This window comes from Anolis carolinensis, chromosome 1 (assembly GCF_035594765.1).
Source record: "Anolis carolinensis isolate JA03-04 chromosome 1, rAnoCar3.1.pri, whole genome shotgun sequence".
Taxonomy (NCBI): Eukaryota; Metazoa; Chordata; class Lepidosauria; order Squamata; family Dactyloidae; genus Anolis; species Anolis carolinensis.
Genome location: NC_085841.1, coordinates 206,654,103 through 206,677,559, shown reverse-complemented (window position 1 = coordinate 206,677,559; position 23,457 = coordinate 206,654,103). Strand labels below are relative to the sequence as shown.

Sequence of the window (23,457 nt, the reverse complement as noted above, 5' to 3'; positions counted from 1 at the left end):
TAAACATTCCTGCAGGTGCAGGGTTTCTTTGAAGTAGAAGTCATCAGGCTAGAATTGAAGAATTTGTGCCAGGAAAACGTAAAGCCTTGCTTTGAGCATCTGAACATGCACCAAATGCCTTTCCTTACATTGACAGAGAGTCATCCATTGCTTAGATGACATTATGAGAAAGCCTTTGACATGAAAAGAGAACAATTTACTACTCCGTTTATTGAATTATTTTCACTGCCAAGGAAGGAAGACATATTTGTGGGACTTTTGTTGCCAAACTCATTTGGATGGTGTTTAAAAGAAACACTATGCAGATTGACTGCTGTGTTGGGATGATGGATTATCACCTGTTAGGATCACAACCCATTAGGTAATATGACCTATTAGGGTCATATTGGGTAGCAGAGTTTATTGTGTATAGATTACTGGCCACGTAGATATCTTGTTTCTATTCAATGCTTTCAGCAGACAAAGATTCAGACTTCTTTTAGTAATGTATTTGTTTACTCATAACTTCATGTATTTAAAGATACAGGTATATTTCTTGTCAGGTTAAACTTCAAAGCGTTTCACTTTGTATCATTAACTTACAATCTTTAACAGTCTCTTCAAAACTATATTGCTTTGTACAGCTCTCTTTAATAAGTCTACTTCCAAAGAAACTCAAGTCTCAAAAGTGTCTTCTAACTCCTAACACTGGCTTCTGCACTCCAACAGATTCAAGCCTCAACTGATTTCAAGCTGATTCAAGGCTCAACTAATGTTTCTAACTCCTAACACTGGCTTCTACACACTAACAGACTCAAGCCTCAACACCTTCTGTCATCTTTTAAAAACTGAACATTCTAAACCATCACTGAACCAGTCACATGGTCTGCAGCCCCTCCCAGTGCTTTAAGTACATAGAGATAAGAAACTGCAAACCGAAAAAGGCATACCTTTCAGGAAATAAACCGACACATTATAAAACAGACAAAACATCAAATAGAGGAGGCTTGAGAAGGTTGGTGTCTCCAATATGCTGTAGCAAAATATCTTTGGCCATCCCTCAATGATGTTAACACTTGCAGAAATTTGTATTTTGGATCGAGGTGAGGGTAGCATTCTTTCCATGAGTTCTCAAGAATCCAGGGAAATGAACTGGTAGAACTTAGGCGCCCCTTCCTCTTATTACCCTGCTGAAAACTGAAGAAGTCTATTCTAAAAGTGATGCACTCTGGACAAAAGGTTTTCAGCTGCCCTAAAAAAACCTCTGTGAAAGGTTTTTCTGGTGTGGTCACTGTGATATAAAACTTTTAAGCCTAGAGGTGGGGAATGTGCAGCCTTTCGGGTGTTGTTAAACTACAATTCCCATCATTCCTAGTAATCTTAACCAATGGTGAGGAAAGATAGGATTCATGGTCCCACAATATCTTGTTCTTTATCCCTGTTTCATCTGCATGTCTGCCCCTTGAGAGAGAGAGATGTTGGTTCCTGCTTTGTCGTACAATTTTCAGCAGGGTAGTAAGAGGCGGAGGTGTCTAGGCTCTAACAATTCATGTCCTTTGATTCTTGAGAACTCATGGAATAGAAAGCTATTCTACAATCTCGATCCCAAATAAAAAAATCCTGCATATATAAACCAAAAGATTTACAGTAGAGCTCCTGTGTCCCATAAAGCAGTTTGGTCGCATACAATTTTAAGCTGCTTGGTTCACATGTAAGGTTCCAGCAGAAGGCAACTGCTTCAGTATCTACCCTAGTATGGATTCCATTAAAGTCAGTGGAGTCAAACTAATCTCAATTCTGTAGTTGAATAGAGACTGGGGGTGCATCTACAACGCAAAATTAATGCACTTTGACATCATTTTTACTGCCATGACTCAATACTATAGAATAATAGGAACTGCAGCTTTACAAATCTTTATTTTGTCTTCTCTGCCAAAGAGTGCTGGGGCCACTCCCGGATTCCAAAGCACTGAGTAAGAGTGGTGTCAGGTTACATTAATTCTATAGTGTAGATGCACACTGAAATCATACTTCGAATAGGCCCACAGGAATGCTTAGGTCTATCTATTATTTCATGGGTCTACTTTAAATAAGTGTTCGATTTGATTACATAGATTGAAAGCCAGTGTGAAGAAGAATAAAGAAAATGTGGATGAGATTATATCTAAGTATAACTATTAAACTATCCTTTTTGGGTTGGCTTTGGGAGGATGGGAATGAAAGAAACACAAAAATAACCCTTTCCTTACATTATTTGATCTGAAGCTATAAGATCGTAGCAGGTTCCTTTCAGTAAACTTGTTGGCTGGAAAATTCTGGTTTAACTACCATGTTTCCCCGAAAATAAGACAGTGTCTTATATTAATTTTTGCTCCCAAAGATGCTCTAGGTCTTATTTTCAGGGGATGTCTTATTTTTCCATGAAGAAGAATTCACATTTAGTGTTGAACAAAAAAATGAACATTTATTATATACTGTACAGTAGTTGTCATCATAAACCAGCATAACCAGACAAACTGTGAATCCTATCATGAATGTCTTGTTACTACCATTATTTCCATGTACAACACTCTATGGTACGTACATTTACCGATCCTGCATGCTCTGGCGTTCTGTTTGGCGGGCATGCTTCCAAACAAAACCTTTGCTAGGTCTTACTTTCAGGGGAGGCCTTATATTTAGCAATTCAGCAAAACCTCTACTAGGTCTTATTTTCTGGGGATGTCTTATTTTAGGGGAAACAGGGCAAACGATTTCTTCAAACAACTTTTGAAAAGTTGCTCCAATTCAAGGGCAGTCACTCTACATGAATTGAGATTAAACTAGTTGTTCGAGTTGTTTGAAAAATAAGTATTAGGATTATGAAACAGTAAACCAGTGTGGTGTAGTGATTTGAGGGTTGGGCTAGGATTCTGGGGTTGTTGTTGTTGTTATTATTATTATTATTATTATTATTATTATTATTATTATTGAATTTCTCTCTATTCTGAAGAGTCTGAGTTTTTCCGATTTTGATCTACTTGTATCTTTATTTTCTAAGAACTGATTTCTATATAGACTGGCCCTGTTCATTATTCCAAAATGATCATTATGTGATCTTACAGAACTGTGTGTGCATATGTGCCTTCAGGTTGCCTGTAGATTTATAGCGACCTCCTGAATCTCAAAAGGTGTTCTTAGGTGAGGAATTCTCAGAGGCAGTTTAGCCTGTTCCTTCCCTTGAAATATAACCCACAGCCTTTGATATTCGTTGGTGGTGGCCTCCCATCCAATTAATAACCAGCATCGATTTTGTTTAGCTTCCAACGCTGGACAAGATCTAGTGAATTTGGGGCAATTTTTGTGATGTTTTGGAAGTTTTTCACAGAATAGAATGGAATATGAAAAGGCACGGTAAGTAGTAAATGACCCAAAGCTTACTTTACCTGCGTTAACTCTGGATTTGGAGTCAGATTTTGGTCTCTTTTTAACTCAACACATTGGATCCATCCAGTTTTACATCAAACTGCCTGTGTTGTGGAAGGCTTTCATGGACTGAATCACAACGGTAGGTTGCTGTGAAATTTCCAGGCTGTATGGCCATGTTCCAGAAACATTTTTCCTGACATTTCGCCCACATCTATGGCAGGCATCCTCAGAGGTTGTGAGGTCTGTTGGAAACTATGCAAGTGGGGTTTATATATCTGTGGAATGTCCAAGGTGGGAGAAAGAACTCTTGTCCGCTTGAGGTAGGTGTGAATGGGGCAATTGGCCACCTTGATTAGCATTGAATGGCCTTGCAGCTTCAAAGCCTGACTGCTTCCTACCTAGGGGAATCCTTTGTTAGGAGGTGTTATCTGGCCCTGACTGTTTCCTGCCTGGAATTCCTCTGTTTTCTGAGTGTTGTTCTTTATTTACTGTCCTCACAACCTCTGAGGATGCCTGCCATAAATGTGGGCGAAATGTCAGGAGATAATGCTTCTGGAACATGACCATACAGCCTGGAAAAGTCACAGCAACCCAGCCATAACTATATTTCACTCCATTGCTTTCAGTGGGTCTGTTGGAATCATGAAGTATTCAAAGATTTAGCCCAGTTAATCTAGATTAATATACAAAGGGATAACACATCTACATCGGATGTGTCTGAGGAAGTTGACTTAAATCTACTGTAGTCTACTGTAGCCCCATCTACACTACCATAAAAATCCAGATGATCTGCTTTGAACTGGATTATATGGCAGTGCAGATTAATATAATCAATTTTAAAGAAGATCATTTGGATTTTATATGACATTGTAGATGGGTCTTAAGAGCTGGATGAATTCCGGAAATGAAGGCTTAAATTTACACTCAGCAACAGAAACCCATTGGGCGACCTTGGTCAAATTCGGAGGAGAGTTCACTTACTCCCAGTAGGCTTTGTGTCTAAATAACACTTTTGAGGGCCTGCATGGTGTCTTGGTTTGAGTGTTGGACTATGGCTCCGGGGAGACCAGGGTCCGAATTCCCACTCAGTCATGGGATCCACTTAATGGCTTTGGGATAGTGTCACATTCTCTCGGCCTCAGAGGAGGGCAAAGGCTATCCCACTTTAAAGGAATCTTATTTAGAAAACCTTTCGATAAGGTCACCACGAGTCACAGACTATCGGAAGGCACAGAACTACAGCGTGTCTAATCTGAGGACGTTGGGATTAGGGTTTAGATATGTAAGTAATTGCAGTATCCAAACACTCTGAATTGATCCACAGGGGTCAATTCTAAAAGTCGCTTCTGGTGTGAGAGAATTGGCCATCTACAGAGATGTTGCCCAGGGGACAACCGGATGTGTTACCATCCCCGCAAGATAGAGCTGACAAAAGGGAGCTCACCCTTCTTGCGGATTCGAACCAGCAACCTTCAAGTCAGCAGTCCAGCACAAGGAACACTGGTTTTCTCCCTCTTAGGCTAAGGTTAAATATTGCAGCTAGCGACCTACTCATGCACCCTTGCTGGAGGAATTTTCATAAATCACGTCGGAGGAGTAATGAGATCGATTCACGTGACAGGAGTGGAAAGCAGGAGGATGGGGGGGGGGGTCGCCTCTGCATGCAAACATTTATGCCTCCTGCTTTTAAATTACAGGCGTTTCTCTCTCTCTCTCTCCCACTTCGTTCCTTCGTAATATCATTGGCACCAACTGAGGTAATATCTCCTCTTGACCTTCACAACTAGGGTCGCATTTAGCACGTTCGTAAATACAGTATAAAAATAATTCTCTGCATTTTTTTTCACGAGAAAGGCGAGTCCTTCCCAAGGCCCTTGAATCCCTATGATTTATAATGAAGCCACTTTGGTTGAGTAACATCCACCTTCTCTGGTTCTCCCCCTCTCTCCCTCGCGCCCCTTCCTGACTTTCTTTCACACCAGACTCCTTTTCTAGTTTTATAACCCTCCTTAAAGTTTCAATTATCAAAGTTTGCGAGAGGAGGAGGAGGAGGAAGAGAAGCGGGGGGGGGGGGGGGAACAGGAATCGGCTTCTCCTGTTTTGTCACTTTCACAAGTCCTGGAACTTCATAGGCTTCGAAACAGTTTGGTCACTTGGGAGGGCCCCAAATCAGACAGGGAGGCCTTGAAGATTGCTGTTTTTTTTAGGTCCTGATCGCCCGCTCTTTTCCCCCTGAGAACTCACTTCTCCTTGAGGCTCTTAAGCAGGGCAAGAATCCGAAGAGTTGGAAGAGACCACAAGGCCATCCAGTCCAGCCCTCTGCCCTGTAGGAAAGTAGAGCTGGCTACATCTTCCAGCATCCCTGGTTGCTCAAAGTACCTTTTCCTGGACGTTGGAAGGGATGGCCTTCCTCTCTTGTGTCTCTTCCCCAGAGGTATGGTAGCTGTGCGTCTTCCAGTCCTTTCCTACATAGCGACCCAAAGATGACCTTATCACGTGATTTTTCTTAGCAGCGTTGTGGGGGGAGGGCTGCCCATGCCTTCCTCTGAGGTTGAGAAAGTGTGACTTGGCTAACCTCAAAGTTGGGCAAGGATTCAAATCCTGGTCTCCTAGATTACCAGCCCAACACTCAAACCACTCCAACAAGCTCATAGCTATCACTGCTCCGGATCATGGAGATTTCAGTGCAGACTAAGAGCTTTTCTTATGAGGGACACACTCTCAGCAGTAGTTTAGAAAAAAGAAATAGGTTCTTCAGGGGACACAACAAACCGCCAGGTTTGCAACAGGGATTATTTTAAAGAGGAAAAACAAACACCATGCCCAGAAGTTGTTTTTTGAGCCAACTAAGATGTCCATATCCTCCTTCTAGGCACCTACCTCAATTACCTGGACAGTAGAAAAGAGTTGAAGGTGGTGGTTGGTTGGAAGGCTGTCCCAAACGAGTCGGACTTTGTGTTGTCGAAAGCTTTCATGGCCAGAATCACTGGGTTGCTGTGAGTTTTCCGGGCTATACGGCCATATTCCAGAAGCATTCAGTTCTGAATTTTCGCCCACATTATGTCAGTCATCCTCAGAGATTGTGAGGTCTGTTGGAAACTAAGCAATTGCGGTTTATATACCTGTGGAATGTTCAGGGTGGGAGAAAAAACTGTTGTCTGTTTTAGGCAAGTGTGAATATTGCAATTGGCCACCTTGATTAGCACTTGAGTAGCCTTTCAGCTTCAAAATCTGGCTGTTACTGCCTGGGGTAATCCTTGGTTGGGAGGTGTTAGCTGGCCCTGATTGTTTCTTGTCTGGAATTCCCTGTATACTGAGTGTTGTTCTTTATTGTCCTATTTTAGAGTTTTTTAATCCAGATTTTGTTCATTTTCATGGTTTCCTCCTTTCTGTTGAAATTGTTCACATGCTTGTGGATTTCAATGGCTTCCCTATGTAGTCTGATATGGTGACTGTTGGAGTGGTCCAGCCTATTTTGGACAACCTGGACACAGCATATTATTTGAGAACATGGAAATGCTGGACCACTCTAACAACTACGATGTTTTATTATTTAAAAACTCTAAAATCAGGACAGTAAATAAAAAACACCATTCAGAAAACAGAGGAATTCCAGACATGAAACAATCAGGGCCAGTTAACACCTTCCAATAAAGGATTCCCCCAGGCAGGAAGCAGCCAGACCTTGAGGCGGAAAGGCTAATCAATGCTAATCAAGGTGGCCAATTGCAATATTCACACTCGTCTCCAACAGAAAAGAGTTCTTTCTCTCACCCTGAACATTCCACAGATATAAAAAAACCCCCACTTGCCTAGTTTCCAACAGGCCTCACAACCTCTGAGGATGCATGTCATAGCATTGCATCCTCAGAAGAGATTGCTTCTGGAACATGGCCATACAGCTCTGAAAACTCTCAGCAACCCAGAATTGGACTTTTCACAATATTGTTGAATTAAGAGGTCTTCCCTTCCTTCCCTCTCCGCTCCTCTGTTCTCTCCACCCCATGCATATTCATCCCAATAAACGTTGAATTGGTACTCACTCGGAGCGAAATTCACACGGAACTCTTTTCCTCAAAAAAGTAACTAAAAGGGAGCCAGCTGGGCCGCTTTCTTCAGGCAGCTGTTTCCCAAGCCTGGCCTAAACACAGACGCTCATGTATGTACGTATATGTATATATATCTGGGGGCCCCTTCGCGTGAACCTTGTTATTTTGGACTTCTGAAATCTCAGAGAACACAGGGCCCTTCATTACCCCCACCTTTTCCCCTTTCTTTCTTTCTTTCTTTCTTTCTTTCTTTCTTTCTTTCTTTCTTTCTTTCTTTCTTTCTTTCTTTCTTTCTTTCTTTCTTTCTTGCGGTCTCTCTTTATTTCAGCGAATAAAAGTTTAAAGCTCGAGGTTATTTATTGTTCCGCCTGTTCCGCCGAGATGGGTCCTGAGTGGCTCCTTCCAAGCACGTGATTCCAATAAACTTTGTTTTATGGCTCCAGAGTTGACAAGCCAAAATATAATTCCCACCATAAATTAGTTTAAGAGCATACAAGTGCAGATGCTTAGGTTCCTGGAAGCAGTGACAGGGAAAGTGTGAGCCGGGAGGAGCCCAGCGCCCAGAGGACTTTCTCTCCTTCTTCTTCTCTCTTCCCATCGAGAAAGCGGACAGTAAGTCTCTCCGGACACCCCTTTTCGGCGAGCCGGTTCCTTCCAGGGACACTCCACCACCTCTCCTCCTTTATGGGCCCCTTTCCTTTAAAAAAAGTACAGTACCTCCATAATTAGACTTTATAGACAGGGGTTTGCATTATAATAACTTTGGATTGATTTGCAAAAATATAACAAACTCAGCTAAGCGTTTGTCAGACTGGAGGTCGATCTTGTTTTTAGGTTTACTATTTGGAAGACATCAAGCTTACTTTTGGAGCTGGTAGGTCGTGTCTGAATATTTCATTTGCAGAATATTTCACGGCAGCGGCCCTGCAATTTGAAAAGGAAACTGAAAAGGGAGTGGGGGGAACAGAAGCCCTTGAGACAGGATATCTTTGGTACCCACTTTAATTTTGCTGTTTTTGTAAGCAACCTCAAGAATGCCATCAGAAAAGCGATGAACAGTGTTTCCAATGTACGTCAAAACCTTTGAGGGTGCCTGCCATAGAGATGGGCGAAACGTCAGGAGAGAATGCTTCTGGGACATGGCCATACAGCCTGGAAAACTCACAGCAACCCAGTGTTTAATTACTTTGCAAAAATACAATGTTTATCTTTGTAATACCAATTTTTGGTCTGCCTCCGTGAGGAAGAATATAGACCCGGCTTGTTTGTGAAAATAAAGATGCAGGAAGGGAGGAGAACGGAAGCTTTTATCATAATAATAATAATAATAATAATAATAATAATAATAATAATAATAATAATAATAATAATAATAACATCTAATGTTAAGGAAATTGTGGAGATAGATATGGCAATATTAATTAAATCAATTGAATTAGGTAATTAAATAGGGGCGAGGATGCTCCAGGAATTTTATAGACTGAGATATCTCTCAGGTTAATATGAATCCCAGGAAATCAGCTTTGAGTATCTTGCCTGTGGAAGAGTAAGACTATTATCTATACCTTGTGTGTGTGTGTACAGACACAAATATAAATACAAAGTAGAAACTGATAATCCAAAAGATCTATCCAAAATACATATGCTGTGCTAAAAGGTTTAATTCTGATTCCTTTCTTTAAATAATATTTTTTTAAAAGCATGGCAAAACTAATAAAATAATAATCACTAGTCAGAAAAGGTATGCTAACTTTCCTTTTTAATGCAGCCTTGTGTTCTCAGCAGGGATACATAATAATAATAATAATAATAATAATAATAATAATAATAATAACACTTTAAATACACAAGGAAGGTGGCAATAATGTTCAATATAATCAATACAGAATGTGGAATATTATCAGATACAAGTTTCTTCATCTTCTTTCTCTCTTTTTTAATTGCAACAGGTTCGGGACAATGGAAGGACGCCTACAGTAAGTACATTCTTGCAAAATATATGCATTTATCTATATGCTGTGGTGGTTTTCAAGCATTACCTTGAGCTGCTGACGTGGTAGGAAGAGATCATTCATTCTTGGTGTGTTTCTATGAGGCTTGTTTGTCCTGGAGGCTTCAGTGTGACTTTCTTCTCACCTCCTCGCCAGTGCTCCACGTGTATGTTGGCAAATGGCAGCAAAGACTGATGGTACACACTCCAAGGAGGGACATTACAGGGTTGCACAGGTGCCAGGTGTCATGTTCTGACTTCTCCTCAGGACCTTCCAGCTCAGGAGCAGGATTAGCCCTTTTAATAGGAAAAGGCTATGAAGCATCTGCTCCAGCAAATGCTCAGGAACCTTTGCTTCTCTTTCACTGTAGATGCAACGTCCCTTTGAAGGGTGAAGTGATATTCCAATAAGGCTGGTGGCTTTAAAAAATGTTGATTGGCCCCTTCCTTGTGCCTAAACAAATTTATTTTGCTCCTTATTGTCAACTGTGACACATATTCTAATCTGTTTGAGATTAAGGCTGGATCTACTTTGCCATATAATCTAGTTTGAACTGCATGTACAATGCAGTTTGAACTGCATTATGTGGATCTACATTGACTGATACGGCAGTGTAGATCCAGCCCCAGACAAGGTGATGCGATGATGCTATTGCTTAGCGCTGTAATGATTTGGTGGCATTTTAAGTGTCCCCAAGACAGGCTGACATTTATACGCATCACAGCAGGAAAAGGGGATAATGTGACAATTTGAACTGAGTGGGAATGGTTCAACTGCAGCTTAGGTTTGTGATAAGGAGGGGCCAGAGAAATGCCTCCATCTGGACAAAGGGGGAGGAAGGAACGAAAAAAGGCGATGGTTATTTATTAAATGGTTTTTGCATCACCTATTTGTACAGCTACTGTGGCACTATTATATGTTTTGATGTATTTTAGCCTACAATGTTCTACTTTCCTAAACAATTTGGGTTGCTGAATCTCTAAACTCATTTTGTGCCACTTAGTGTCTCCTCCACCCTTTCCTCTGGCTTTGTGAAGTGTATCTTGCTTAGTTTAAATCCAAGGCCAATATTTCGGATCGTTCTGTATAACACTGAAATTATATTGTTGGTGTGTATGGAATTCTGATCACTCTAAACCACTACCCTGAAGGAGACAGATTTTCTTGTGTTGTGGAGAGCTCTTTTGCTCTGGCTTCAGTTTGCTTTGGCGGAGAAACAAGGCTCCCTTTCTTTTATTTCCCATTCTGTTCTTCTCTTTCTTTTTCTTAAAAGGGGGCAAAATCTTCCTTAAACGTAGCTTGAGTATACTGATTATGAACCAGAACACAAAAAGGCCCGATGGATCAAAAGAATTTGCATGGGCAGTTGAGCAGGAGGTGAATATTTAACGCTTTTGTTCATCAATAACTCCTTTGGCTTTGACCTGTCTGAACAAGTCTCTACCATAAGGTGAAACACAGGTCACAGCGTCTAACAAATATGAAAATTTGTGCTATTGCTCGAAATATCTGCGAGAGATCTTTGGCTCCGCTCACTGATTTCTATCCTGTTCTTTTGCCTCTTCTCTCAAAAGCAACATATTTTGTCCGAAAAGAAACACAGATTTTCTGTAGAGCTGGCTGCTAATGTGTTTTGTGGTTGAAAACTTATTAACCAACAGCAGCAAGACAAGGAAGAACTCGCCCAGTCTTGTAATAAGGAACTATAATGCTTTTCGGAAAAAAGAAAGATAAGGCTTTAAGCAGCTCAGGGCCCTTCCATACAGCCATATAAATCAGAATATCAAGGCAGAAAATCCCACAATATCTGCTTTGAACTGGGTTATCTCTGTTCACGCTGCCATATATTCCAGTTCAAAGCAGAAAATGTGGGATTTTATTCAGCTGTGTGGAAGGGGCCTCAGAAAAGAGAGTTGAAGTGAATCTAAAGACCAGTTTGATCTCCTCTTTCCATTATAAGAAGACCATCTTCCTTGAAATAAAAGCCCTCCCTCCAAAACCCAAGAAAAAGAGCAGTTCTCTCCTTGGGAAACCAACGACTCACGATGTTTGATGCCCTCCACAGATCTAAAAACCCCTATTCTTTATCGCTGGTCAGAAAAGTGGAGGGAAGGAGCAAGAGAGAGAGAGAGAAGAGAGGGGATTGACAACAAGACCGGGTCATCCACAATACATGAACTTTTGGACTCCAGTCTGTTGCTGTCGACAACGCAGAAATAATGAAACACTGGGATTTGTTTGTAAATGATTTAGAATGACCCCGCCCTGCCCTTCACCATAAACGCCACTATCCGAAAAACTGAGACCCAGATAGATTTCCCTATTAGGTGGAAGGCGTCAAAAGTCAAGGCATTACTTTTGTTTTAAGAGAAAGTTAGATTTGTGTACTGAGAGTCAATCCTTTCCGCAGTGTTTTATTTTAATTTGAAACCATAATTTGATCTTGTTAGTATTATTAATACCACCATTATTTCAAATAGTATTATTTCAAATATTATTATTAACATTATTATTTAATATTATTAAATAGTATTATTTCAAATAGTATTATTAATACCACTACTATATCAAATCAATGAAAAAAACACTCCATATTCTTGTGAGCAGCCATCATCTATCATCAAGGAAATTCCATTTCCTCCAGAGCCCATTTAAATGCCGAAACACATCCGTAGCTTTGTCACTTCAAAGATCACAAATCCGTCGTTGGGGTATATTTATAACGATAATAATACATGTGTCTGGGGACTTTTTATTATTTTTCGGGTGTTTGGGGATAGGGTGGTGGGGAGATGGATCTTCTCTCGTGAAATCATCCCATTTTTTCCCACCCGTGATCCCAGACTTTTACCCCCAACAGAAAGTAGTATGGATTCCTCGGAAGAAAACCAAAGGGATCCGGACATTGCAGAGACCTGCCTTTTGTCACCTTGAGTAAGATGAAAAACAGAATGTTATTACGTTGTCTATATATACCCTGTAGAACCGAATTTGTGTGGTATTTACACAGTCACAGATTCGATTCTAGGGGAATATATGGTCGATGCAAAAACTTCACTTTTCTGCAAATGGTTAGAAGTTTCACAGGTAGAAGAAATCCCAAGAGAGATGCAATGCTGGATGCTGTATTTTCTAGAGCCAAGGACATTTCGTCACAGCGCCTTCTCTGTTGTTTAGTCATGCATCCTATCATAAACTTGTCCATATACATATAATTATTAGCACCAAGAATCTGGGGGAAAATATCTACCTGAGCAGCTAAATGCTTCCAACAACAACAACAATTCTGATTATAATGGTGGTGGTAATAATAATAATAATAATAATAATAATAATAATAATAATAATAAAAGAGATAGGTGTATTGTGTTGGCGAAGGCTTTTATGGCCGAAATCACTGGGTTGCTGTGATTTTTCCGGACTGTGTTCCAGAAGCATTATCTCCTGATCTTTCGCCCACATCTATGGAAGGCATACTCAGAGGTTGTATTATTCTAGATGATGCAATTATAATAATGATGATAAAAAGATGGCTAAACCGCACACTCCCTTTCCCATGTCCTGATTCCCCCCCTCCCCCCCCCCATATTTTTATTCTAAACGTTGGGAACAATAGTATCGATTTACAGGTTCTGGGAATGCAGAACCTGTAAATCGCAACTGAATATGGGAATGGTCTAATACAAATTGAATGTCGTGAATACACACACACACATGAATAGCTGAACTTCATAACTCTCCCAACAGTTCCTTGCCATCTGAATATTTTGTGAATATTGTTGTAATTATTTTGTGAATATGATTTGTTAATATTTTCATGGCTATTTTTGGGAATATTTTTATGAATAGTTTCATGATTAGTTTTGTGAATATTTTCATGATTATTTTGTGACTATTTTGTGATTATTTAATTTGAATATTCTCATGATGATTTTCGCGAATATTTTTTGTGAATAGGTGGGGTTAGTTGTTTTGAAACAAGATCTTTGTTGTCACCATTCCCGGGTAAAAATCGACCCTGGTTACTCATTGCCTGATTATTTTTTTTATTCTGCCCAGCGAGATCCTGGGTAACTTTTGGTTGACCCCGACCAAACAAAGGCAAGGCAGATCAATTGTACTTCGAGCCCCACTTGTTTGAGGTCGCCTCCTCCTTTTCCTGAGAGTCAAGGCTTGCTCCATTCCTCTGTCTTCACTGAGTTGGCTTTTCTTGGCCCAAACGTAGCCAGGTCGTGTCCACCATTTAAACCACAAGGCACCAGATGTTAGCAAAGTCAATGGAGACAATAGACGTTGATTTACCTGGGGTGGGGGCTTTGCTTGGCTTGGTTGGGGGGGGGAGGTCGAGGGCGGATGGGGTTGTGGGAGTTGTCACAAGGAGCCGGTTCGTGGCATTGCTACCTCTTCTTCTTCGGGGAGGCACCACGCATGACCGCATGCGGGTGTTCCCCCCCTTCCCCCTTATATTATTTAGAGAAATTTGTGAAATTATGAGGTACACACACGAAATCCGGTGATCACCCTCCCCGCCTCGCCATTGGCTGCGCGGGTCACGTGGGCGGCCAACTTTATTCAGTTGACAGCAAGTAGGAGGGCTTTGTGGGGAAGGGGGGGAGGAAAAAAAAGACAACACGAGAGGGAGAAAAAAATTAGTATTTTCCACCTCCCCGAAATTAATGGCCATGAGTTCGTACATGGTGAACTCGAAGTACGTGGACCCCAAATTCCCGCCCTGCGAGGAGTACTTGCAGAGCAGCTACCTGGGCGAGCAGGGTGCTTCGGACTACTACTCGGCAGCCCCGCCGCCGGGCCCGCCGGCTTTCCAGCACCAGGGCATCTATCCGCGGCCCAACTACGGAGAGCAGCCCTTCGGATGCGGCGGAGATGCCCCGGGACCGGCTGGGGGGCCTCCTCCGCCGCCGCCTCCTCCTCCGCCTCGGGGTCACGGGCAGGAGCAGCCCCGGCCGCAGGGGCCCTTCCCGGAGCCTCCCAGGCCCTGCGGACAGCAACCCGGCCTCAAAAACCCCGCCAACGGGTCCCCGGCGGCCCTGAAGCAGCCCGCGGTGGTTTATCCCTGGATGAAGAAGGTCCACGTGAACTCGGGTGAGCATAGCTTCCCGCTGTCCCCCCCCCCCTCGCCCCCCCCCCTCCGAGATCCCCGCCAGGAGATGGGCCCAGGGAGCCCCTCAGTGTTCGTGGCAGAGGAAATAAACAGGCCCCGCGGCCATGTGGCTTCGGGCCGAAAGGAGAGATGCTTCAGAGAGATGTTGGCTGGCTGGGGGCTCGCTCCAGTGTCTCTCAAAGACAGACGCTGGAGATTTTTAAAGAGACTCATCCAAAGGAAAGAAGGAGGGAGGAGAAAGGGGTACATACACGATGCCCATCTGGTCGTAGCAACAGATGCAGTGGTGTTTACAGAGTGGGAAGTGGGGTTCATTGGGAGAGTCAAGCATCGGCTGGATCCTCACTACCATCTAATCCAGTTCGAACTGAATTAGATGGTCAGTGTAGAACTATATGATGCCGTTCAAAATGCCTTCTCTTCTATTATCATATATATAAGATATAATGCAGTCTAAATATAATATAATATAATATAATATAATGCATTTGAACTGCATCATGTGGTTCTTCACTGCATTATATGATAAAGATTATAAATATCATAATTATAATATATTATTATATATTATATAGACTGCATTATATATTATATATAATATTTATAATCTCTAATATATTATATAATGCAGTGAAGAACCATATGATGCCGTTCAAATGCATTATATTATATTATATTATATTATATTTAGACTGCATTATATCTTATATATAATAGTTATAATCTATATTATATTATGTAATTTGAACTGCCTGAGATGGTCGGTGTAGAACCATAAGATGCAGTTCAAATGCATTATATTATATTATATTTTTTATAGTATGGAGCCCCCTTGGCGCAATGTGTTAAACTCATGTCCCAAGAGGACTGCTGACAGAAGGGTTGGAGGTTCGAATTGGGGAGAGGGGTGAGCTCTCCTATGTCAGCTCTAGCTCCCAATACAGGGACATGAGAGAAGCCTCTCACAGGATGGTAAAACATCAAAACATCCTGGAGTCCCCTGGGCAACATCTTTGCAGACAGCCAATTCTCACACCAGAAGTTCTCAAGTCGCTCCTGATACGAAAAAAATAATATTATATTAGGCTACATTATATATCTTATATAATATTTATAATCTAGATTATATTATATAATGCAGTTCTAACTGCATCATATGGTTCTACACTGACCATTTCAGGCAGTTCAAAATGCATTATATGGCTACATTATATAATATTTGATGCAGTTTGTATATAATGCAGTTTGAACTGCATTACATGGTTCTACACCGACCCTACAATGCAGTGTAGATCCAGCCCTCGTTTCTGGGGTGGGATGAAAGCTGGTGATGAAGGTTGTAATGTTTTATCACCCGCCTCCCCCCGCAGTGAATCCGAATTACACCGGAGGAGAACCGAAGCGCTCCCGGACCGCCTACACGCGGCAGCAGGTCCTGGAGCTGGAGAAGGAGTTCCACTTCAACCGGTACCTGACCAGACGCCGCCGGATCGAGATCGCCCACACCTTGTGCCTCTCCGAGAGGCAGATCAAGATCTGGTTCCAGAACCGGCGCATGAAGTGGAAGAAGGACCACAAGCTCCCCAACACCAAGGGCCGCTCCTCCTCCTCCTCGGCTCCAGCCCAACACCTACAGACCGTGTCCAAGGACCGCCAGGCGGACTTGACGACTTTGTAAGGCCCTGAGGTCCGCTTCCTCAGTTCGGATCTAAAGGGGACAGGCACGGAGGCCCTCCGGAGGCAAGGACTGGGAGGGAAGGACCCTCAGACCCTCTTCCCTCGTGGGCTCCTCTCGAGCTGCGTCCACACCAGGACAACAACTCCCGAAGGGTCCTAACCCGGCGTTAAGGTACTGGAGACAAACCCAACGGGGGTTGTCGTCTTCCTTCCTTCCTAGGCATCTTGCTCAACAGCAGGAACGGACAACCAAATCAAACCAACCAACAAACAAACTGCATCCAGGTGGTGAGAAAGTGATATAAATATATCTATATAGCTATAAAAGAGAAATATTTTTAAATAAACCTCGGTGGACAGACACACAACAAACGCGCCATTGCTGGTGTTGCGCCTGCAATCTACAAGTGGAAGCTTGGGGTGGGTTATCATTTGCCTATTTTTCTCTGGTTTTGGCCCCACTTCCAGACACTCTTCGGGGGTTACTCTTTTTTGGTAAGTCCCAAACCGATCTCTTTGAGAATGGGTTGCTGTGAGTTTTCCAGGCTGTATGTTCCAGAAGCATTCTTTCCTGACGTTTCGCCTGCATCTATGATAGGCATCCTCAGTGGTTGCGAGATCTTTGGGAGTGATTTATGAAAAACGCGGTCTGTTTTCAAGGAAAGGGTCCCTTTCTCTTCCTCTGACTTTTCAGAATTTTTTGTTAAAGAAAATGAAACGGGTTGTTTTAATTGTGTGTTTTTTAAAAAACGTGTTAGTATATTTATTTATTTGTTTGTTGGGGGGAAAGTTAGAAACCAAAACCAAAACAAACCCCAGAGAGGGTGAATCGAGTATTCTTCCTCCCATCCTACAAAGCTGATTGTGATTTTGTTTGTAAAAATAAAATAATAATTGTCCCCTTTCCCTTCCAACTCCGCAGTTTTCTCGGCATCTTCTGTACATAGCAAAAATGTGTTCTAGGATTTAGAGATGGGGACGAAATCTGATATCCTTTTGGAATTAAATGGTCTCAAAACCTTTTCCTTTTCGTTCAGACTTTGTATTTGGAGTCAGTGGGAAATGGTGGGTAAATTTGAAAACAGATTGGAAATAAACAAAACAAAGGAGAGAGAGAGAGAGAGAAACAAAAATAGCGAATATTGCAAGCTAGTGGGTTGCTGTGAGTTTTCCGGGCTATATGGTCATGTTCCAGAAGCATTCTCTCCTGACGTTTTGCCCACATCTATGGCAGGCATCCTCAGAGATTGTGAGGTCTGTTGGAAAGTAAGCAAGTGGGATTTATATATCTGTGGAAGGTTCATTATATATCTGATTCCACAGATATAGAAACCCCACTTGCCTAGTTTCCAACAGATCTCACAATTTCTGAGGATGCCTGCCATAGAATGCAGGTGAAACGTCATGAGAGAATGCTTCTGGAACGTGGCCATGCACCCCAGAAAACAATCGACAAGCCAGTGATTCCGGCCATGAAAGCCTTCTACAACACATTGCAAGCGATTTTTTGTACTCTGGAGAGGTGATGTGATGTGTTTTCCTTTATCATATCTGGATTCAAAGTGTTGTGCTGATTTAGTCGTAAAAGTAAAAGGAAACGAAAACCAGATGGGTTGGAATTGATTTGGATGGAGAGAGCCAGGATTTTTTAAATTAAAAGCCAAATGGGGAAAATTTGGGTATATTTGAAGGGCATTTTAAGGGAAATAACAGGTCGGGATGAACTACTTGAGCATCCATTCCTGTTTTCCAAACCAATATGTTTTGGTTTTGATTATTTTAAAAGCAAACAGGTTTTGATGAAGAGAATGTAACTAAATAATGTCAGGACATAAAAAGAGTGAAAGGGTAGCTCCTCTAATTTACACTTCGGAGGAAAAAAAAAAGCAGTACACCCAAGCCACATCAACAGCGACAGGAAGGACAACTCATACAGACTACTCTCATATATGCAGCCCATCTCTCCCTCTTACATTTCCAAGCCATGCTTAGGCATGTTTACTCGGAAGCAAGCAGTGGGGTTTAATATCCATATGGATTGCATCTTGAAGGGCATTTTCGGAATATATGGCAGTGTGGACTCAGATATCCCAGTTCAAAGCAGATATTGTGAAATTTTCTGCCTTTATATTCTGCGTTCTATGGATGTATGGAAGGGTCATCAGATTGGGGGATCTTTGCCTCTTAGCAATGGGATGTTTTCACAAAAAAGTGTGAGGAGAGAGAGAGAAGGTGAGAAGGTGAGGGCATGTGTCTCTGAGCTGAGATCCATCTCGCAATTTATATTTGATCAACACCTTTATGAGGTTTTAACTAGACAGTCTTGCATGTTGGGATTGGTCTCCTGGCTAGCACAGCTCCCTCTGCCCCGGAATATATTTCAATTTCCTAGAACCAACCCATCTTTTGCCCCTGGACTAAGCCTGCCTCTTGCGCGCGACCAGGAGAGAGGGCTTGCAAGGCTCTCTGGGATCGGGACCCTGGAGAGCCGCGAGGCTCTTTGTGCCTGGTCCCAGGGCCCCTTCTTTGTTCTGCCTCCCTTTCCCTCTTGGGAACCAAGAGCCCCACTTCTCAGACCCCTGAATATCTGCCCATCCTGATATAGAAAGATGGATATTCCTGCCTGATCCGCGTCATTGTCTCCAGGACAAACAAAAAAAAGCGCCCGGGTTCATACAGAGTGAAGGCGTCTTCTTCCTTGACGCCTTCACGTCGAGAGGCTGAAAAGCTTCTTTCCCTCTCCCTCTCCCACTTTTTTTCCACCGAAGTTCGGCTAAATTGGAGAAGCAGGTTCATCCAGAGGACACGTTTTTCTATTGGTTTTGCCCGCATTTCAGCCCGGGAGGAATGACCTCTAAACCCTTAACCTCTTGGACCTAGAAGAGTCCCCCTGCCTCTTTTTTATAAAAGAAAACCAGGGCCTACAGTTCTTGGGGCTACAATCCTAAAGCTCCCCCCCCCCCCCGCTTAAAAATAAAGGTTCCCAAGGCTCACGTTTCCCTTCGCTCCTTTCCAGATCCTCGTCTCAACAGAAGCTCTGAGATTAGTTTGGTTTACAAGGGGGGGGGGGGGGGGGAGAGGCGACTATTGTTGACTTAAGGCTTGGGCCTCCAGTCGTTCGCATCCCACTTGACTGCACGTGTTGTTTTGGGCAGGAAGTCCTCGGGCCTTGGCCAGGAGGCCCGGCTTCCCTTCCACAGCCCAGTCCACTCTGGTAGCTTGGTTCAGAGGCCAGTCCTTAAGGGGGGGGGGCAGTAAGTGCCTGGCCTTGTCCCAGTAGGTTCAGAAGTAGTCCTGAATTAAATGGAGTACCCCTTCGCATCCGTGGCAAGAGTGATAATAATCCTTAATAGCGGTTAGGGAGATGATCAGGCAAAGGAGAGGGGTGCGTTTGTATGTCGCATTTTTGCCTTCTAAAGCTTCCTAATAGGAAGTCATGACTTCAACAGAGCTGTCCTCTGATAATCCTAATGTGTATTTGTTCAGTCAAAATCCTCTAGGGCTGGATCTACTATACCATAATATGGAGTCCATAATGCAGATGATTTTTATTGAACTGGATTATATGAGTGAAGTTCAATGCAGTTAATCTGCATTCTGAAATTGCATTATATGGCAGTGTAGATCCTACCTCATTTTAATAGGGTTGCTGTGAGTTTTCCAGGCTGTATGGCCATGTTCCAGAAGCATTTTCTCCTGAGGTTTTGCCTGCATATATAGCAGGCATCCTCAGAGGTTGTGAGGTCTTTTGGAAACTAGTCAAGTAGGGTTTATATATCTGTGGAATGTTCAGGGTGGGAGAAAGAACTCTTGTCTGTTTGAGGCAGCTGTGAATGTTTCAATTGGCCACCTTAATTAGCATTGAATAGCCTTTTAGTTTCAAAGTCCGGCTGTGTACTCTCTAGGGGAATCCTTTGTTGGGATGTGTTAGCTGGCCTTGATTGATTCCTGTCTGGAATTCCTCTGTTTTCTTTATTTACTGTCTTGATTTTTGAGTTTTACTGATAGCGAGATTTTGTTCATTTTCATGGTTTCCTCCTTTTTGTTGAAATTGTCCACATGCTTGTGGATTTCAATGGCTTCAGTACCAGTATTTAAAAACGCTAAAATCAAGACAGTAAATAAAAACACCACTCAGAAAACAGAGGAATTCCAGACATGAATCAATCAGGGTCAGCTAACACCTCCCAGCAAAGGATTCCTTCAGGCAGTAAACAGCCAGACCTTGAAACTGAAAGGCTATTTAATGTTATTCGAGGTGGCCAGTTAAAACATTCGAACCTGCCTCAAAAAGACAGTTCTCCTACCCTGAACATTTCACAGATATATAAATCCCACTTGCATAGTTTCCAGCATATCTCACAACCCCTGAGGATGCCTGCCATAGATGCAGGCGAAACGTCAGGAAAGACTGTTTCTGGAACATGATCATACAGCCCGGAAAACTCACAGCAACCCAGTGATTTCGGCCATGAAAGCCTTCCACAGCAGCAGTCACAATCCTCTAGGGCTGGATCTACTATACCATATTATGCAGGTCCATAATGAAGATGAACTGCATTGAACTGGATTATATGAGTGAAGTTTAATGCAGTTAATCTGCATTCTGAAACTGTTGTATGGCAGTCTATATCCAGCCTAATTTTAATAGTTATCGCACCAACAAATGTGGACATGAATCAGCATGGTGTAGTGGTTTGAATAAGGAAGAATGGTGTAGGAGACTAAGGCCGCTTCCACACAGTTGAATAAAATCCCACATTTTCTTCTCTGAACTGGAATATATGGCAGATAACCCAGTTCAAAGCAGATATTGTGGGATTTTCTGCCTTGATATTTTAGGTCATATGGCTGTGTGGAAGGGCCCTAAGGTTCAAATGCCCCTGTCACCATGGAAACCCACTGGGTGACCTTGGGCAAATCACACTCTCTCATCCTCAGATAAAAATATAACTCAACATCCTCTGAATTAATCTTGCCAAGATATGTTCGCCTTAAATTCCCATTAAGTCAGAACACACACTGTGACAGCAGCAACAAATGGGACAAGATGGCAGCTTCAGGTTGAATCAGAGAGCTGGGAGGTTACAAGTATGCTTACAAGGACATCATTCCCTCTTGAACCCAGTGTCACTTACTTCCGAGTAAACATGTCTTTGAATGAGCCTGCCAATGGGACAAATTTGACTACAGGGTTGTAATTCATGGCTCTCCACTTAAAGGAAGTGAATCCAGAATGTGCGAAGAAAACAGAACTGGCCCAAAGTCCTTTGTAATGTTAATGTCCTCTTGGACAAATGTTTGGTTCAAACTTTTAAAGTCTTGTTGAAGGGGAGGAGTTTCCTTTGAACATGATGGGGAGGGTGAGTGGGTGGGAAGGGGGATCTTAAATCCTGGTATACTGGTTGCATTTATGTTGAGTCAACCCTTGAAAGAGAATGATGAAAGTGGCAAAGTATCAAAGGATTTCTTATTTGATGCAGTCGGAGATGTGAACATTTGGTCAAAAATGAACCAAACAAGCCCCACACTTCCTTCTCTTTCAAAGATGATGGTGGTGGCAGTGATCGTTCTTAATTTAGCTGTAACTGCCCTTCTCCAAAGCAGGGAGGGGGCTGGAATACCTTCCTCATTACAGATCCAACCTTGTATGCTCCCTTGACCTTTGTGGTCAAACCCGCATTGTCCAACGGTCTTTGTCTGTTGTTATCTGAGATGTTTTCTAGATTTTGCCAATGATTTTGTTCCGTCCATTTTTGCTGCCTCTGATTAAAGAACTATTTATACAACTGATGGGGTCTTAAGTTTTGCCTACACACACAAGTCTTTGACTCAGTGAAAGACGTGAAATGGAGAATCTCTTGATTGACGCAGAGTGTTGTTGGTACCTACCAAAAAGCATGTGAAGTATTGGTCCTCTTATAGAAATAATGTATTATTCTGTAAGGTGATGCTTTTTCTAGCCTATTCCTAAATGAGTATGCATAAAGACCTAGGTTTCTATTGACCTCTTACTACTTTCCAGGTGACTCATTGCAATAAAACTATGCAGTGAAATGCAGCTTCACACCCTACTTCTAAAGACATTTACTTTGAACCCACAAAACGGTATGAACTTCCTTATTTAAAATACATATAATTGCACCTTCATATTTCAGATCTGCTTATATTTGGTCAGAGGTAAATTCCTTTCATCCCCAGGTTCAGTGTCTACCAAATAAACATGACCAAGATTGCACCAGAAATAGAATTAAGAATCATGTCCACAGGGCGGCATTTAGTGGGACTTCTTGCCCTAGTTCCAGAAGAATTCACTCCCAAGTAAACATCAGCCAAATCAAGATGCTTGTGTTTTAAAGGCAAAGACTATAATGCCCTTCAGCATACTAACCAGGCTGGATTTCATTAAAGGGGGATAAAGAAATGGGGAAGTGGGCTGGATTAAGTAATTTAACTATATTAAAATATGCTTTTTATTATACTATTTTCTTTTCCTATTACTTTCATTGACTCATATAATTTTATCAATTGCTGCCTGTCTTAAACTTTCTCTTTCAATGTATTACTGTATTTGGCAGTACTCCACTTCTTTTAGTATGTATGGCCCAGATCCAAAGAAATTTGTAACTAATTCCATAGGCCTGTGTTTGTAAGGTGGGAGGCTTTGTTTACTTTTTTGACCATCAGATCCCCTTGGATTTTTCATACAAACTGCTTTAATGTGTGGGCTATACTCAATCCAGATTAAAGCAAAAAGCAAAGCAAAACAAAACAACCCAGCAGCAATAACAACAGTCACGCCACTGGTTTCAGTTTGCCTGGGTGCAAAATTGAAGTACTTATTGGATCAGGGCCAAACTGCTGAAGGCCAGGATGTCATGCAATTATTCATCAAATGTCTCACTTCTCCATCCCTCCCTCCCTCCCTCTGTGTATTTGGATCTAATATCAACCAGACATTTACACATAGGGGCACAGTACTTCACTACAATAGTTATTACTAAACATATTTTAAACAGGTTAGAATCCAATGAGCGGATGTGAGGTAGCTTACCCAAAATAGATCCAACACCACATAGTAGATTTCCTGCATGCTTAATATGGAGGCAACTCGCTGGGAGACATGTTGAATATTGGTGGCATGCTTTAAAGCCTCCTGAGACAAGGAATATGGCTTCTATTGGTGTATTCCAACTAGAGTAGACTCATACAATCAATTGGACTTACCTAC

The 23,457-nt window shown here is 42.2% G+C and overlaps 2 protein-coding genes and 1 non-coding gene across 4 annotated transcripts in view; all 3 read left to right on the top strand.

The window, feature by feature from the left end:
• The window catches only part of hoxd3 (homeobox D3), a 74,582-nt gene that overhangs the window by 14,254 nt on the left and 36,871 nt on the right, over positions 1–23,457 (top strand). The window contains exons 1-2 of one of the 2 annotated variants that reach the window (XM_003226209.4): positions 7,189–8,048; positions 9,386–9,412. The gene's annotated coding sequence lies outside the window, so the exon portion shown is untranslated. Of the gene's footprint in view, positions 1–7,188; positions 8,049–9,385; positions 9,413–23,457 lie in introns of those variants that run through there. The other variant, XM_062964188.1, reaches the window with a different exon arrangement.
• Positions 9,423–22,015, top strand: hoxd4 (homeobox D4). The gene is made up of 2 exons (XM_003226210.4): positions 9,423–14,530; positions 15,920–22,015. Exons 1-2 carry the CDS (start codon positions 14,104–14,106, stop codon positions 16,225–16,227), a joined length of 735 nt encoding a protein of 244 aa, XP_003226258.2. The 5' UTR covers positions 9,423–14,103; the 3' UTR covers positions 16,228–22,015.
• On the top strand, positions 12,389–12,478 carry mir10b (microRNA mir-10b). Its single transcript, NR_129828.1, has one exon. It is a non-coding gene; the product is annotated as a microRNA mir-10b (primary transcript).